The 18,195-nt window shown below is 51.3% G+C and overlaps 1 protein-coding gene and 1 long non-coding RNA gene across 2 annotated transcripts in view; one reads left to right on the plus strand and one right to left on the minus strand.

Annotated features, from left to right (window-relative positions):
• Nucleotides 1-18,195, plus strand: part of itga8 (integrin, alpha 8) — a 26,404-nt gene continuing 8,209 nt past the window's right edge. The window contains exons 1-19 of the mRNA XM_041067686.2: nt 1-372; nt 540-670; nt 2,320-2,420; nt 2,498-2,621; nt 3,840-3,901; nt 4,386-4,431; nt 5,937-6,062; nt 6,165-6,209; nt 7,407-7,450; nt 8,667-8,723; nt 8,806-8,858; nt 8,925-9,130; nt 11,064-11,261; nt 14,896-14,941; nt 15,014-15,121; nt 17,208-17,263; nt 17,433-17,590; nt 17,696-17,827; nt 17,921-17,988. Coding sequence (XP_040923620.1) covers nt 185-372; nt 540-670; nt 2,320-2,420; nt 2,498-2,621; nt 3,840-3,901; nt 4,386-4,431; nt 5,937-6,062; nt 6,165-6,209; nt 7,407-7,450; nt 8,667-8,723; nt 8,806-8,858; nt 8,925-9,130; nt 11,064-11,261; nt 14,896-14,941; nt 15,014-15,121; nt 17,208-17,263; nt 17,433-17,590; nt 17,696-17,827; nt 17,921-17,988 — 1,949 coding nt within the window. The 5' untranslated portion in view covers nt 1-184. The remainder of the gene's footprint in view (nt 373-539; nt 671-2,319; nt 2,421-2,497; nt 2,622-3,839; nt 3,902-4,385; nt 4,432-5,936; nt 6,063-6,164; nt 6,210-7,406; nt 7,451-8,666; nt 8,724-8,805; nt 8,859-8,924; nt 9,131-11,063; nt 11,262-14,895; nt 14,942-15,013; nt 15,122-17,207; nt 17,264-17,432; nt 17,591-17,695; nt 17,828-17,920; nt 17,989-18,195) is intronic.
• Nucleotides 15,598-17,435, minus strand: LOC121201696 (uncharacterized). The gene is made up of 3 exons (XR_005896757.2): nt 17,169-17,435; nt 16,846-17,073; nt 15,598-16,002 (listed from the first exon to the last, which is right to left on the minus strand). It is a non-coding gene; the product is annotated as an uncharacterized LOC121201696 (long non-coding RNA).

Here is an 18,195-nt window from a genome sequence, read left to right on the forward strand (position 1 = left end):
TCTGGTGGGTTCAGGGTGCGGGGAACGGTTCTAGGCGGCAGCGCGCTGCGGTGACAGGCGGTTGGCAGAATTAACGCGCGAAACATTTTCCTCGCTCGTGCGCATCTCTCTCTCTCTCTCTCTCTCTCTCCCATTCGCCCAGGGTGTTTGGGTCCAGTGCAACTGGCCGCCGTGTTCGCCGAGGATGGAGCGTTCGTGGGACCGCGTTTCCTCCACTGGGATCTTTATTTTCGGGGCGCTGCTTTGGCCGGCGCTGCGTGGAGTGTGGAGTTTTAACCTGCACGCGGAGCGTCCCACGGTTTACAAGGGCCCCAGTGGAAGTTATTTCGGGTATTCTGTGGACTTCTACCAGGCGTCCACAGACAGCAGCACGTGAGTGGCGGCATCAGAAAAGGCGCAGCCTCGTCAGGGTCGTACCTGTACAACAGTTGCACACACGAGAATAATGAAACAGAGGAGAAACTGATGAACAAGCGACCCACGCGTGTTTGCGCTTTGTACGCACTCCGCCGCATGTCTCGTCTCCTTTTCCCCGCCAGGATCAGCGTGTTGGTGGGGGCTCCGAAGGCGAACACCTCCCAGCCGGGCATCGTGGAGGCCGGGGCCGTTTACTACTGCCCACGGCACGGGGCGCCTGACAGCTGCAGGCAGATACCGTTTGATAACTCCAGTGAGTTACCTGAACGTTTTTATTTGTTTGTTTTATTGTGTGTGTGTGTGTGTGTGTGTGTGTGTGTGTGTGTGTGTGTGTGTGTGTGTGTGTTTGTGTGTGTGCAAACGAGGTGGCACATGTGCTGTTGCAAAAGCCACAGATAAGACATATGGGTCTCATCAGCTCCGTGTAATGAAAAAGGTGGCTGGCGGGTTTCAGTCACACAAGCCCACGTTGCGCTGATTATGGTTTTCAATATATTATCATCAGTTCTAATTGTCCAATCAGCCTTTGTATGTGTGATGCGTGCTTTTCCATCTGAACAAGTGAAAAAGCAAGACAGAGAGAGAGAGAGAGCGAGCGAGCGAGGGAGGCGGGTAAACTGTGTGCACATGGGAATTTTGTTCTCCTTCAGAAGAAAGGGGGATTGGGCGAGGTCTGCTTTTTATTAAATCTCCAAAATGTATTCTTTTTTTTCTCCGCTCTCTTGTTCTCCATCAGTCTGTGCATCCACCTCTTTGGTCCGTCAACCTTATCAATTAGAGGACCGTGAAACAGAAAGACCCTTCTTTTTTTGATACGGCGGAAGTTAATTTGCCTTCAACCCGCTGAGTTAATTAAATTCAGTTCAGAGAAAGCTGTAAACGCAGAATCAAAAGCTTTGAAACATAAGACGGAAGTTGGAGCTGGAGCAGATATCTGCAGTGTGCTGGTTGCAGATCAGTGGATGTCTCAAAGAAAACCATATGTAAATGGAACAGCTGATAGTTAATCATCTGACGCAAGCATGACTTCAGTGTTCTGCCTCAATTAAAGCAAGGCTCCACGAGGATGAGGGCAATTCCTCTGATGTGAGAACAAGTTCCCCAATTCTCCGTCTATTAAACAACATATTTTTTGCAGAAATTGCTGAAGTTGAGCAGAAGAATAAACAAGGAAGGACTAATGTGTGCGAAAGCATGAGGTGATTGATGACAGGGACCTCTGTGTGTGTGTGTGTGCGTGTGTGTGTGTGTGTGTGTGTGTGCGTGCGTGCGTGTGTGCGTGCGTGTGTGTGTTTGTGCTTGTGTGCGCGCATGTGTGTGTGTGTGTGTGTGTGTTTGTGCATGTGTGCGTGCCTGTGTTTGCGCGCGCGCGTGTGCGTGTGCGCGCGGCGCTGGTTAACATCCAGCCTCACGTGCACCCTATTACGCGTGTGCCTGTGACGTTATGCAGATGTGTGATGTCATGGCAGCGGCGGGTGGAGGAGGGTCGGAATGTGGGAGCAACGATGGACAGACAGCACACGTACGAGCGGATCAACAGCTGTATTGCTGTATGTGCGCGTCACTGAGGCAGCCGGTCTTTAATAACACAACAACAAACACACTTACGGCCGCATCTGACACACTATTGCGAGCCGGCTGGAAAATGTCCATAATATGCTTGTGTGTGTTCAGTTCCTGGAAGGAGTCTCTTACTGTGTTTTATGGGAAAAGCTTTGACCCTCCAGTTTCCTGACAACTGTCTTCTTCTGGGGGGCGAATGGGGTTTTGATGTTTCTTATGGGCCGGTTTAAGACTTTCTGCACACAGCCACTGGTGTCACGTCACCACACTCAATATCAGCGTCTCTTTCATCTCCTCCTTATAAACCCCCCCCCCCCGTCTGTCTGTCTCCGCCTCCAGATAACAGGATGGTGAAGGTGAACGGCACCAGGGAGCCCGTGGAGTTTAAGTCGCAGCAGTGGTTCGGCGCGTCGGTGCGGTCGCACCGGGGCAAAGTGGTGGTGAGTGCTGGCGGTGGAGTGGGTGCGTTGCAGCCGCGGTGGCGTCCGCTGGGAATGAGGCTGTTGTCGTTGTCCAGGCGTGCGCCCCGCTCTACCACTGGCGGACGGTGAAGCTGAGCGCCGACAAGGAGCCCGTGGGGACCTGCTACGTGGCCGTGCAGAACTTCAGCGCCTACGCCGAGTACTCGCCCTGCAGGACCAGTGAGTCACGGCCTCTGTCCGCTTTATAGTCCATGAACCAACATGTCGCTCTGTATTTACAGGCGACGCCTCGCTGACGTTTCCATTTTTGCATCAGGCCGACATCAAAGAAACGAATCTTGTTTAGAGCGGTGCAGAGCTAATGTGTTTGAAGAGCCCGAAGCTGCGTCGAAGCTATTTAGACCAATCCACAGACCTCGCCGTCAACAGCTGTCAGTGAAATCACTACCTACCGAGGTGCTGACAGCGTGTTTTCCAAGCGTTTCCAATATTTGAACAAACAAAAATTCCTCCCTCTGCTGTGCATTTGCGCGATGACAGAGGCGGACGAATGGCACGACCTGCTCACGTAACGCGGGCGAGTTGCTGAGAGTCTGACCTATATTTCGCCAGCCAGTGACTTGGCCTGATGCTTCACGACCCTCCACATCAACATCAACTTGCACACACTCAGCCTCTCAGACAGTTCATCTGCTGCTCCGTCGCCTCCTTTTGCCTCTGTCATCGGTCTAAGTAGGATTCAGGGACTTTCCTGCCCCCCCCCCCACACACACACACACACACACACACCTCTTATCTCTGCTGCATTTATTCCCTCCTCTCCCTCTTCACTCTCACCCTTCGCCGATGCAGGCGATAGGAGGGTGTGATAGGGAGAAGCTGAGGCTATCGGGCGGCACATCATAAGCAGCGGATCAAACGCAGGCCTTATCGCCCTCCACGTGTTCTGCTTTGCATAGAGAAAGTTAAACGTCTCTATTTAGTTGTTTATGTCAGCGCTGAGTGAACATTAGGAGGGGGAATAATCCAGTGCCGTTCTCTGGGCAGGGGATTATTTCTTTATCATGTGTCTGGGTCCACGTTTCTGCCTCCAGCAGCGTTCTGCCTTTATTTTAGGGTTTAGTCAGACAGGACAAGAACTCCCACTTTGTTTATGTGAACACGCGCGTCGTAGCACATCATCAGGCCTCACCTCAGGGGCCCTCGGAAATAGAGAGCGATTCATTATGTGCACGTGTTTTATGTCTTCACGCGCCGTTAGATGCCTTCATTTAAGCAGAAACACACCTAAGTGCGACTAAGTGTAACAGGCTTTTTATCAATATCTCCATTTATGTTGCTGTTGATAGAAGCCGCGCTTTCTGCACAGTTACATGAGTCATTTGCTCATGTGACGCTCACTGCTTCTCGTGACATGTTTCATTACGTGGCTCTCAGATGATCCGGACCCGGAGGGACAGGGGTTCTGCCAGGCTGGCTTCAGTGTGGATTTCACCAAGGTGAGGACCGCATCCACATCTAGTTTCCTCCCACAATGCAAACAGGCGCTTCCACGGACGCAGACCTCCCCCTGCAGAGATTTATGGGCAAGATGAGAGCGTGCTCCCCAGAGGAGCCTCCGCTGCTGATGTGACCCATCGCATCTGAGCACAATGGACCCAAACACACACATTCTTCCAGTATAGAGCCTGCATGACCCTTGACCTCTGTCTCATAGTCCACCTCTACCCTCCTGTACAGGAAGCTGTCATTCTGTCATTCTCCACAGGATGTCAACAGGCAGGACAGCAGGAATCATATGTGCTCACACACACACACACACACACACACACACACACACACACACACACACACACACACACACACACACACACACACACAAAGACCAGGACCTCTCCAGATCTTACAAACACACTGACAATCACAAACTCTCTGGCCAGTTTCTGTCACATGAATAACCCTGACTAATTTCGTTTATTCCAGGAAGGACGTCTAGTGGTGGGAGGACCTGGAAGTTTTTACTGGCAAGGTAATGGCGGCAGCAGTGTCGAAACCGGCGTTTGGTCCATGCAATGATGTCAGAGGTGGATGGGGTTCAGATGAGAAACGAATCCACACTATGGGTTTAACAGTGAGGGCAGCCCACGTACACGCCCGTGTGCTGTTTCATTCCGGTACAGACGAGAAGGTGGAAAGAAATGTCTCTTTTCCTCGCTCATTTACTTCACGAGCGTAAGAGGAAGTGGGTGTTTGAGTTCTGTAATGGGCTGGTGGAGGGGTCATTGACTGCTGGAAGGGCTGTGACAAAGTGAGGAGAGGCCTGGAAAAACTGTGAGGAGAGGGAAGGTTTGGTGCAGCCTGAAAGACAGAGAGCAGGGAGGACAGCGGGCTCCTAGCGTGGAAGATGAGAAGGGATGGAGCCAGAGGAGCTGAGAGACGGATCTCCTTCTGAGCAAAAGGGATGAAGTGTGTTTAGTCGGCGCAGACACAGCCCGTGTCAGAGTTCAGCTGCTCTGGAACTCGTGCCCTTTCCCATCGACTCCTCTTCTCCTCACTTATCCTAATTTAGCTGGCAGCCCTGCAGCTGCTGGTCCCTGCAGGAAGACGAGTATTGATCAGCGCCCGCCCCCCCGCAGCCTCCGGCCTCGTCTCTCTGCGGCTCCTAGACACACGTTTTGTTCTCAAAAGCAGGGAGAGGCGAGCTGTCTCTGTGATCTGGATGCGGTGCGTGTGTTGTTCCATGCGGATGAATAATGAATGCTGCAGCTCGCAGGCATCGTAGACGGCTCTAATGGACTCCCTCTGTGTGCCCTCAGCATGGCAAGGCTGGCTGCCTTCAGTTAAAACACTTCCTCCACGTGTTTAGGACAGCACTCAGCCTGGATTTTATGGCCTCTAATACGCAACGATTATCTTTAGCCTGAATCATCCGAAAATAAGCTCCCTCGCTACAGTCGCGTTGTCTTTGGGCATAAAGACACCATGGAGGGCAACAGGCCCGGACGTGGGGTCTCATCCATCACACTGGGGTTTGATATGTTGATATCGTGATACCTTACGCCGGGAGATAAACCCGTGGAACAATATGACAGAGGACGGGAGGGAGGAGGTGGAAGAGGAGCTGGAGGAGGGCGAGGAGGCCACGTTTCCCCCCACATCCCCCTCGGCTCCTATTCACACATACAGTAAAGAGGATTTATGCGAGGTTCGAGGGCAGCCACGATAAAATCATTTGTTTACGCGACCTCTTGTTCGGCAGCTGAGGAAGGGTGTAGTTTGTGTGCGCACACCTATCATTAAGGAAAAGGACCGGCACGTTCTCCAGGGCTCATAAAGGAGCACGGGGGTGTTTTTCCAGCTATTCCTCTGCCAAACGATCTGTTTTAGCTGGAGGAGGGGGGGGGGGGGGGGGGGGTCAGGCAGACCAGCTCCTGCAGGTTCTGCTCCCCTCGCGGGGGTCCGAGCTGCAGCCGCCGGGCGTTAACAGATGAGACGATCTCATCCCGGATGCTTGTTTTTCCTGCGTCTGTGCAGGTCAGGTGATGACGGCGGGCGTCGCTGAGATACTGAACGGCTACTCCTTGAAGGCCATGCTGCGGCAGGTTGCAGGGGAGAAACACACTCGGGCGGCTGAGAATACACACGACAACAGCTACCTCGGTAACAAGCACTCGCACGTAAAAAAATATCAGAATGTGAATTATATGTGGCGACTACTCACTTTGGGCTTAATGTCATCATGTGCAACTGATTTCCTCCTAGGTTACTCTGTGGCGGTGGGAGAGTTTACAGGAGACTCAGAACAAGGTGAGAAAGCCAGGAATTCTTTACGACTAACCACATGCAGCAGCACACGGATCCCCTCGCTGGCCGCGTGCAACAACCCCCCCCCCCCCCCCCCCCCCGACCGTCTGCAGCGCGATCACGGGCCGGACGGCAGCCGGGCGACGGGCTCCGGACTCAGATGCAGAAACGAGAAGTGCTCCTCTGAGTCTGGGGTCGTGACCCCGGGCAACGGGACGTCAGGAAGCGCTGATAAAGGGATTTCCTGTGCTGCGCTTTGACTGATTAGCATGATTAGTGGCAGGCTCCGCGGACCTCTTCAGGTTGAGAGCTGGGCCAGGATTTCTCCTGGATTTAAAATATTGGGTGTCGTTGTGGAGCAAGATTTTGTAAAAGATGTGCAGCGAAGAGGGTCCTCTCCAAATATGCACTGTTTAGGCCAAAATCAATTCTCGAAGAAATAAATAATAGGAAAGTATAAATCGTTTATTTTTCACAGACTGGTGACCTGCCAGGGATGTAATCTTTTATTCACATGTCTTCTCGTGCCTCCTACAGATCACTTCATTCCTTTTGCCTTTGGTTTATCAGTTCTTTTATTAACTAAACTGTAGAGAACTCTAACTCTAGCACCAGATCCAGCTTCAGCTACACGTATTTGTTCCTATCTCACGCCACCTCCTCTTCCTGTTTATAATTTCCCGTCCATCAAAGCCTTTTGCTTAGTCGAATCTTTAAGGGGCCGTTTTGCGTCTACAGGCCCCCGCTTCCATCCTGAAGAGGCCCCGTCACCTCCTCCAGGCGCAGCATATGTCAGAGGGTCTTAAAGTGAGCGCTAAGAGGTTGCACATGCCTGCTGATGTGTTGTGTTGTGGTACTAGGCTTGTTGTGGTCATGTTCCCCAAACCCTGGTTGTAGATGGGAGTTCTGAGCAAAGATAGAGCTGGGAAGTCCTAGTTTATGGGCCTGTGGCTAGGCCTGTTGGGTAGAGTCTCCGTCTTCTCTCTGAGGGTGGGACCCTCAGATCGTCCCTATGAGTCTGCAGCACCGCACTCATCAATCAGCATCCGAGCAGAGCCGAAGCATCCGTTCACCCGGCGACACTCGCCGTCCCGACAGGATGGGCTGAACGGGGGGGGGGGGGGGGGGGGGGGGGGGTGTCACTATTCTTTTTGGCATTCACACTCGTTTAACTCCTCTTCTTGTTTCCATGTTTGACAGAGCTGATAGCCGGAGTTCCGAGAGGAGCCAAGAGCTTTGGATACGTGAGTATGGAGCTGTGAGCAGATTAGCTGAATGCACGCATGCAGGGCAGACGCGGTGCCAGAAAAGGCACTGTTGGCCGGCAAGTGAGGAGGGAAATGATGATGTGAAACCCAGCTGAACACCTAGAGGAGACCCTTCTGGTGTGATGATCATCTTTGCACAGCAGGAGGGAAGGCCCTGTGAGCCTCCAGTGCGCTAGTAGACTGTGTCCATGCACACTGCTTATGGGAACGCGTCGCCAGGGCCGACTGCATCAGTCCTGCCTAATGACACGCAGCTTCCGCCGCATGTGGAGGGGGGGTGACCCCGCCTGACCCCCGCTCACCCTTCACCACACACGCACGGCCCCCAGGTCTGACCCGGGCCGCAACCGCAGGGCTGTGCACGCGCTGTGAATCTGATATGTGGGCACTGAAGCCGGTGCGGGACCAGCTTCCTGTACGGAGGGTGCACCGCGAGCATGGCAGAGGAGGGGGCTGGTAGCCAGCATTAGGAGGGGTCTCAGGAGGGATGGATGCAGCTGGAGCAGCTGTAAACCCTGATCCAGTGTGACAGTTCAGAACACAGAGAGGCTGACGTCCAAACGTGTGATTTAATATTTGTGTTTACACACCCTCATCTGTCTGTGTCTGTAAGTCTATCCCTGTTTTGTATGTCTCTGAGAAATCTGTGATTGGATCAATGTGCATCGTCCAGCGTGTGTGTGTGTGTGTGTGTGTGTGTGTGTGTGTGTGTGTGTGTGTGTGTGTGTGTGTGTGTGTGCGTGCGTGCGTGCGTGCGTGCGTGCGTGCGTGCGTGCGTGCGTGCGTGCGTGCGTGCGTGCGTGCGTGCGTGCGTGCGTGCGTGCGTGCGTGTGTGTGTGCGTAGCCCCCGGCTGTCTCCATGTGGTTGTTATTTTAGGTCTTATGAAGGAATTCTCAACCCCCCCCTCATTTCTCTCCATGACCGGGGTAAGAATCGGGGGGGAGAAGGAGAGAAAGATGGGGGTAAAATGGTAAAGTCTCAAAGACGACGGTGGCGGCGTGGACGGGAACATGAAGGGGCCTGAGCTCAATGAAAACCTTTATTGCGGTTGCTGCCTTTTTTTTTTCGTGCATTCCTCATGAGCCTGTTCGTCAGACGCCTTGGCCCGGTCTGCTCCTGCTGTGCTGCAGGACAATGCCTGCTGCTCTATGAAGCTGCTATTGTTTCTGTGCTCACATGTGCTCGTTTCAGGTGGCGATGATCAACTCCACCAACCTCACCTTCATTCTGAACTTCACCGGAGAGCAGGTAGGAGTTAGGGTCGAGGGCAAACGGCCATACGGCGGAGACAGCCCAGAGTTCTCATGTTCTGTCCTCGCCTGTCCCCCAGATGGCTTCCTACTTCGGCTACTCCGTGGCTGTCACTGACTTGAATGGAGATGGGTGAGCGAAGCTCCAGCCTCATTCCCTCCCTCCCCGAGCATAGAAATCGAAGCTTTGTGTCCGCAGGACGGACGACGTGCTGGTTGGAGCTCCGCTCTACATGGAGAGGGAGCTGGAGAGCAAACCCAGGGAGGTGGGGAGGGTCTACCTCTACCTGCAGACGGCCCCGCTCACCTTCTCCGATCCCGTCGCCCTCACCGGCACACACACCTTCGGCCGCTTCGGCACGGCGATAGCGCCGCTGGGAGACGTCAACCAAGATGGATACAATGGTACGGCGTGAAGCTCATCAAAGATCTGTGGAGCTAATCCCAACGGCAGACAAATCTTTTTTTGTGTTTCCTGTGCCTCTTGAACTGTTTCGTCTCGGCCTGAGGAAATCCTATCAGATGCTGCTGTTTGAGAACACTTGAAGTCCTTTAGCCAATCAGGAAGTTCAACGATTAAAGTCGTATGAACTTGTTTCCTCCTGCGATGATCAGGGTTAAGGCTGTGTGTGTGTGTGTGTGTGTGTGTGTGTGTGTGTGTGTGTGTGCTGGGGTTATTTATAACTCACCAGATGTGCCCTGAGATAAAATCATCTGGGGCTTTTTGTCCTGCAGCCCAGAGTTCATTCCTCTTCAATATGTTTGTTTTATCCTCACATTGATTGGACAAAAACACACACACAGACACACATACACACACACACACACACTTGCAGGAGTTAGCAGTTAGCTGCCTTAAATGAGTGAACGGATGCACATCTGGCCTTCGTATGACATCAATTCCACTGATTTATGTTTTATTTATTTATGAGCAGCATGTGTTAACAAGTCTCCCATCCATTTAAAGCCTTTAACCATTAGATCAATAACCATTGGAATCAATGCTGAAGCTTTCTCTGGACAGAAAAAGTCAATGACATCAGGGTGTGAGAGTCTCTGAGGGCGCTTGAAAGGACATGGATCCCCTCGAGTGGCTCCAGTGACAAACAAGAGCCGACTTGTTGAGAGTTAATGTGATGAGCGCACGTCCACGTCTGGGCATGATTTGGTTTTGGTGTCACCACGGAAACGCAATGCGTTTTTCAGCAGTTCCAGTGAACTGCTAAATTGACGTCTACCTGTGTTCTTGTATAATCGATGGCAGATCCTTCTCTCCTTCTCTTCCTGGGATGACACTGAGCCTCTTTGTCCGCCCATGGGTCCATATCCAACATTCTTCACCAAAGCAGAACCATCCCCGGCTCCTCTCATCGCCCCGGTTTTGTTCAGTGTCAGCCGTTGGAACCTTACAATTTAGCTAATTTAATTTGGCATGCGGCTCTGTGTTTTTAATTTTTACCCGCCCGTGCTGGATTTCTGTCCCCATCACTCCCAGAATGTCTGTGGGTAACAGCCTCCTATAGTTTTGCTCCCAGTCATCCCAGTGGGTGTTCCACGGACTGTCTCCCTGTGCATGTGTGCGTTGCGTGGCAGCTTGTTGAGCAGTGCCCGCGAACGACTTTCACGTTATGTGTACAGGTCCGTTTTTTTCTCCACGGTCATACAGACATACGTACCCACACATGGACACACAGACGTGTGCGCACGCAGGCTCTTATATACACTCGCGCACACACATGGTTGCATTTATCCTCTCTACCCCACAATCTGCTTCATGTGGAGCTAGTTGTTTAGGCTGAGAAAGAGGGGGTCTGGAGACAAACAGGATGTCTAGAGGTGTTTGGACAGTCAGAACCGAGCTGAACAACACCGGTGCCGGACAGTATACAGCACTTACGCCTGTTTGGGTTATATTGGGTCTATGTTTATATGTCTAATCTATATTTAGATCAGGTGTTCGCTACATGTTTGTTGTCTTTGTTGATGACCGTTAATCAGACCGTTGATACCAGCTGCTCTCAGCTTCATATCAGGGAGAAGTGAGCGTGTTTTCCCCCCTAATTACCTCTAGAACGTGACCAGTGTGCGTCGGCTGCTAAGCTAAGCTAACTGGCCGGGTCTTGTCTCTTTTTGGAGAAAATAGAGACAAGATACAGAAATGAGCGGCACTAACGGAAAATGAAAGGAAAGACGTAAACGGCGACTTTCCTCCAGCCCAGTGAAGCGAAGGTCGAGCTCTTTTCCGTCCACCTGACTGCTTTCCTCTCCCTCCGTCTCAGAGGGGCCTGAACCGTCCTGATGTGCAAACCATGTGCTTTCTGTGTGTGTCGCCCCTCAGACGTGGCGGTGGGCTGCCCCTTCGGGGGCGAGGAGCGCGGCGGCCGGGTCCTGATCTTCAACGGCAACAGGGACGTGAGCGCACGAGGTCTGACGCTGAGCCAGGAGCTGCGAGCGGCCCGGACCCCCGGCGCCGGCCTGCCCGGGTACGGCTTTACCGTGAGGGGGGGCCAAGACCTGGACAACAATCAGTACCCGGGTAACTGCGCCCCCTCAACCAGCCGACCACTCCGCTCCCCATCTTATAATCAAAATTCTTCCCCTGAGTTGCATTCCTCCGCTTCTCCACTTTCCTTCCAGCTCCTCTCATTACAGCCTCCCTCCTCTTCATTCTTGTCCGCCACATTTCATCGTCCCCTCGCGCTTCGCTTTGCTCCCGTTGTTTTCTGGTAAAGTCATCAGTCAGATGAGGGGGATATGAGGATGAGTTCCAGTGGATCCATCGGGGGTTTACAGCACTGATGATGGACAGAAAACATGAGAAGTGTAATAATACATGATCTGCGTGTTCAGTCTGCCAGACGAGCTTCAGCCCATTTCCCTGAAGTCAAATTACATGAATCGCCTTCTGTCTGTGCCACCTACTTACTTTAGCAGAGGCCTCAAGTGTCTGACACCACAAAACCTATTGCAATCTTCACTACAATCATAACAAACCCGTGAAGAAGAGGATTTCTTAAACGAGTGTGAAGCTTTTTATGTCCAGGAAAAAAGCATTTGAAACAAAGCAGGTCTGTAAAACCGGTGTTTTACTGCCTTGTTTTCTCCCTAATTTGGAGTCGCTCTGCTCTCAGCATTTCTTTGGCTTTGTTCTCCACAGATTAGGCAGAAAATGAGAATTTGTTTAGTTTTACCTGTTTTTTTTTAGTCTCTTTGCCCTCACTCTTTCCTTTCATTCTGCTGTAATAACAGATTTCTTCACTCCACAAACAGGATATCAGGGGGAAATACACGCACACACACACACACACACACACACACACAAGGGGACGTGTGTGGCTCGTGATCAGTTTCACCGGTGGTCAGAGCGTGTTGAGTGTGTGCCAGGCTCCAGGTCAGAGCCCGACCCGGTGCAGACCCACTGCGAATCAAAGCCCCCTTGAAAAACACGGAGCAGAAACTCCCGGGTGGGAGCGATGCGAGCCAACACACACACGCCACATAAACACGCAGCGCCTGCGTCGTCTGTCATTAAGAGCCGGGCCGGCGGAAGCGAGGCCCATGCGCACACGTGGCGCGTCGTTAGCAGCGCAGTAAAGTCACACTGTTCAAAGCGGCCGGCGATGTTTGATCAGCGCTATGACGCGACTGCTAGCGCTGCCACATGCCCCCGTTAACATGGCACATGCCACATACGAGCCTACTGCAGGAACCGAGACAGCAGCGCGATTAAGGCCGCTGTGTGGCTTTAATGAACCGTTTTCACCAAACACGCGACGAAGGCGGTTTAACGACAACAGCGCCACATCATCGCAGGTCTACGGCGGTTTTTGGCGCTTGTGCTAATGCAGCGGAGGCTGTGTTACGTGAGAGCAGCCTGATTTAGGGTCAGCTGGGCACCAAGGGGTCAGCTCGCCTTCGGGGGCGTTTTTTGGTTCAGCCATGGGGTCAAAGGTCAATCGCTCGCAGTGTTTTATCTGCCAGTCACTCTGGAACTGTTGAGGGAATTGCAAACACATCAAGCGTTGGAGGTCGGACGTTTCCAGCATCGCCTCGTTACCGAAAGTGTATCAAGTTTCTAATTCGGTCCCTGAATGGGGTTTAAACAAATCTACCGTATTAGGCAAGCTTGTAAAAAGCTGCGTAGATCCTCCCGAGCATTTCAGGATAAAAATGCAGTTTTATTTCTGTCTGGCAAGCTAACAATCCCACACCCACATCAGTCAGAAAAGCGTTTATGTCTCTGTGAATCCCGCTTTCTTTGTTTCCAATGCGCCGTTGACCTTTGCCCTCGAAGCCACTTCCCTGCAGCCAAGCAGGCAGCCAGTGACAGCTTGACAGTTTGTGTAAACCCTGGATGGAAGTTGTGTTTTCACAGCCCAGGACAGACACCATCAGCTAAAACAGCTCAGTTACCGAGGCTATAAATGCACGTAGAGGCCGCTCCCCACGAGTGGAGCGCACGCTGTGGCGCGTCGGCCCGTTTGCTGTGTGGGTACGGTTTGGTTTGCCTCCGCGCGCACACACTGACCTCAAATCAGCAGTGGCAGTGGAGCTTTCCTGTGTGTAAGGAAATGGGATTGACGTGGAAAGCAAAGTGGGCTGTTATTCGATTTAACCCTCGGCGCAGCCATGCGCGGCCCCGCGCTCACACACACTTAACCCCAGAGGTGCCCCATCCTCAAATCTGGCTCGTGTCACGCGGCGGTTTTCAGAGCAAACACAACAGAGCGTTCGAGTACGTGGCGGAGAAACCCACTGTGTCCAACACGTATCCACGCGTTTGGCAGGCGTGCGGTTCGATTTTTCGGGTTACACAACCTCAGCAGCAGGCTGGATGAAGGAATTCATCCTGGGAGTGAAGTGATCTGCCCCTCTGCTGTAAACACACCTTGCTCCTGATAGATTTCACAGACTGTGGTTTAAAGGCCCAGTGCACAATCCTCCACTCTCCTTTTCTTTCTATCGGTTTCCTCCTCTTCCTACTTGTGTGCTCTCTTTTTTTCACCGCTTCAAAAGCCACATCTTTTTGTCTCACACACACTCGCATTGCGAATGACATCGTGGACCCCAGGGGAGGAGGGGACAGCACCTAAATGTTTAATGTTGTGGTTGCAGGGGGACTTAGTGACTGCAGCCAAAGGCAGAAACAGATGTGCCTCTCTCTGATTCAATTAGCCCCTTTTTTCCTGAACGCGTAGGAGAGGGAAGACACAACAAATGAACGGCAAAGTGTTCCAGAGCGCGTTTCCACCAGCTACACTGAAAACAGAGATGCTAATGCTAAAACCGTCTCCCGTCAATCAATGAGATGATCAAGTGAAAATGCATTATTAATCAAATCCAAATGGCCAAATTGGCTCCTGTTTGTCATATGGGAATATGTAAATGGGCTTTTTAAAATCCAATACAAACACATTCATGGCTGTAGCCACATTTACCTCTGGTTCAGCAGCCTGAGGTCCTGAGGATCACATCCCTTCGTTTTGTTCCTGGTGTGGGTGAATTGAATCCATGAAACGCTTCTCTTCAGTTTTACATTGTTTTAATCAGGTCTCTTACGTGTGTGTGTGTGTGTGTGTGTGTGTGTGTGTGTGTGTGTGTGGCTTTCGCTGGTATGTGTCCCCTGACCGCAGTCATTAAATGCCAGTCCTATTTTAAACTTTGAGCGCCAATTAAAAGTGTGTGCTCATCAGAAAAGCCATGAAAACAAATAAAAATCACATATAGATGAGATCTGTTACTGCTTACAATTAGGAGCTGCCTGGTGCTGAGCACGCTGTTGGGAAATGTTTGTGTTTAGCAAAATGTAATTGGAGGATTGTGAAATTTCTAATGGTACTGGAATGCAGCATGGGGTCCCTGTCTGGCAGCAGGCACACATGTGCGAACACGCGCCGTCGCACACTCACGCACACGTTTCTGCATCCTTCATGTATGACAGAGGAAAGGCATGATGATGTCACAGTGTCATCGCAGTTGATGTGTGTGTGTGTGTGTGTGTGTGTGTGTGTGTGTGTGTAGGTCTGTGTCTGTGTGTCTGTGTGTGTGGTGTCTTGGTGCCTGATGAAGATTACTGGAGACCTTGAAATCAGTCCCATCTGTGGCATTCTTTGAAGCTCTCTCTCTCTCTCTCTCTCTCTCTCTCTCTCTCTCTCTCTCTCTTCTCCCAGACCTCATCGTGGGGGCGTTCGGAGCATCCGAGGTGTTGGTTTACAGGTGAGGACGTCCTTGGAGGTTTTTCACGTCTGTGTGTGTCAGACTATGTCATGCAGGCGTGTTTGCATTAAGGTCCCGCGCTGTGGTGTCAGTGGACGCTGAAATGATCCTGACCCCCAAAATCCTGAACCCCGACGATCGCCAGTGCCGCCTGCCGCAGACAGATCTTATGGTTACCTGGTAAGACCACCACCAGAGCTGAGAAACGGCTTCGGCTTTGAATCTATTAGCTTTTAAAGTCTTTACAATGCTGTAATTCCACCCACTTAGCACAACAACCCAGTTTAATATCAGTAGGACTTTTTCCAAATGAAAGACAAGCACACTGTTTTTCGAATAATCTAACTAATAATATATATTTTTAATGTTTCTCTAGTTTTTTACCACAGTCCACAATTTCTTCCAGATGTGTGTAGGTTTGTTGCTTCCATGTGCAGCTGTGTTGTGGGACAATAGCAGCCCCCATCAGGCTAAAAATGAAGAGTGACATCTTAGAGTATGTTTAATTTGCTCCGTCCAGTGGTAACACTTCACTTAGTAAGATATAAATCATTTGTGCTGCCATTTGGAAACAGGCCTCGAGCATATGTGCGAGTGTGTATATGCAGGTGAATTAAAGTTAAAGGGATCAAAGTCTTAGGCAAACATGGGCTTGATGAGCCTCAGATCTGCATGAAAACTGTGCGACCGTAAAGTTGTGTGCAGTAAAACGTATACATTTCACAAATCACACACTATGACAGACGGGACAAATATTTCAGTCTGCACTCAGCCAAGGTCTCTGTGTGTCCAATGTAGTGATTTAGCTCAAACTCTATAACCCGGAAAATTTCGGATTTATGAGACTGAGATTAATTTGAAACTGTGTGTTTTATTTTCATTTTATGATTGCTCCTATTGGTACCAGGCCGCCGTCGAACAATGTGGGCTTGAGCTGAGGGGGATCTTTGCCTAACGTTCGGTGGGACTGGCTGAACAGCAGGTCCTCATGTCCACACGGTGTCTGGCACTGAGTGAAAAGGGAACGGGGTTGGGGTTTGGGTCCACTAAACTGCGGAATTCTGTCAAAACAGAAAAGCAGCTTGTTTTAATAAACCACCTTAGAGGCTTGAATCACACAGGACACATGTCCAGCGGTGGCTTATAATCACACCGTACAGTTCGGCCTGTCTGGGGCTCGGAGGGGGCAGATTGTTGGACTATTGCTTCTGTGTGGTGAGACACGCTGGAAGTTTGTGCCTATGACGTACTAATATTACATTTCAGTCTGTACTATTATTATATTTGAGTCAATAGGTTAATCATTCAATTTTCCGAGAAATAACTACCAGGCAACTGTCGAAAAGCCCAATCTGCCATTAAAAAGCACTGAAAACTAGTCTCCTTAAAAACATCTGTAAGAAAATTCGCTGATCGTTTATTTACTGCTCTGCAAAGCTTCAGTTTTAAAGTTTGGCCTTTGCAAGATGTTCAATGAGCTGTGAGCAAACTTACAAAAAGCACTTACTAGTAATAATGAAAAAGAAAGAAAAGCAGATGCATTTTGGGGAAAATTGCATACAGTAATGATCGACCAAGAGCCAGAGCTGTTGTTTCATTTCCAGTCACACACACACACACACACACACACACACACACACACACACTCGCGCTCACATCCAGCGTGTATTCAGTGCACGTGAAACCACCTGGAGACGTCAGAAGACTTCAGGGAGCAATTTCCAAAACCCAAACCTGTATTTTATCACACTCACACGAGCTCATATCTGCATCTCACACATTTAACGCAGGAAAGCAGCTGTCGTCTAATGGGGATACTAATTATTAACAAACACACATCTGTGCTCTGCTTGTTAGGGTTTGCGACCTGGAACCAAATAAGCAGATCACGTGAAGTCGTTCACCTCGTGCCTCCTATTGCGATACGCTGGCGAGCCTCCTCCGATTAGTGGACGCTAACAGCTCCCTGTGTGGGGGTCGCTTTCCTGCTCCTGATTACTGAGGAGATAACGCACATGCACACGCAATTACACATGCATGTGCACATAAATAGAGGAAATGTAGAAATGTTACCCAGTTTCCCACGTCCGAGTGTCTACCGCAGCCCCCTCAGCGGGTTTTCCCACTGCCCCCTGGAGTGCAGGAAGGAAGAGGTGCCTTGTTTAGGGCTGATTAATTAGCTATGTATGTAATCGTTGTGTTCGTTGTGAATAATTTTCACACTGACCTTTTTTCCCTGAATTGTCTTTCCATCCACTTCCTCCAGTCTGAGGGTTGACGTCTGCGCGGCTGTGAGCGGCGTGGGCATCCCCAGCTCTATAGGTACAGTAAGACGCTGGGCACAGTGTGCTGGTTCGAGGCCGTGGGTCGGCGGTGATGCCTTCAGGGGCCTTCGGGCAGAGTCTGGATGACTGGCTGCAGTAGACTCCACATACCGTATTCACAGCCTCGCTGTTTCTTCTCCATCCGTCTCCGTTTACCTGCTGACCAGGGCTGAGAGCCGAGCTGCAGCTGGATTGGTTGAAAGGCACCAGGGGCGGGGTCAAGAGGGTGCTCTTCCTGGACTCCCAGCAGCCTCAGCGCACGGGGCTCCTGACGCTGGGTTACAACCAGCCACGCTCCTGTCTGAGTTATACCATCTACCTGAAGGTAAGGACTCGATACACTGAGTAAAACAAGGTGTGTGTAGCTGTGTGTGGAACCCACACGAGTGCAGACCAAACCCCACATTTTACCCACCTGCTCCACTCTCAGGAGGAGGACGAGTTCAGGGACAAACTGAGCCCCATTTCTCTGGCTCTGAACTACAGCTTGGCTCCTCCCAGTCACGGTCAAAGCCTCCCGCCCGTCCTCGATCACTACAGCAGCACCTTCCTCCAGGAGCACGTGAGTGAAGCGGTGTTTGGTGTGTGTAACGGATGCAGGTGATCTGCGGCAGAGCTCCTGACGAGCCCCGTCTCCGCCCCCCTCTTCCTTCAGGCCTACATTCTGCTGGACTGCGGCGACGACAACGTTTGCATCCCCGACCTCCAGCTCTCGGCCAGCATGTAAGGCTGCCACAGTCACGCCCTCTGACCTCGGCCTGTAAACACTCAACATTGGCCCTGCCGCACACAGACATGCAGCTAAGACCAAAAAAACCCCACGTCTGTTATGCCTCATACAATGGGAAACGTTTACATTGCTCACATTATACTTCACTTACCATGTGGCGTGTGTGAGCCGGGGGGGGGGGGGGGGCACCACATGTATGT

This window comes from Betta splendens, chromosome 16 (assembly GCF_900634795.4).
Source record: "Betta splendens chromosome 16, fBetSpl5.4, whole genome shotgun sequence".
NCBI classification, from domain to species: Eukaryota; Metazoa; Chordata; class Actinopteri; order Anabantiformes; family Osphronemidae; genus Betta; species Betta splendens.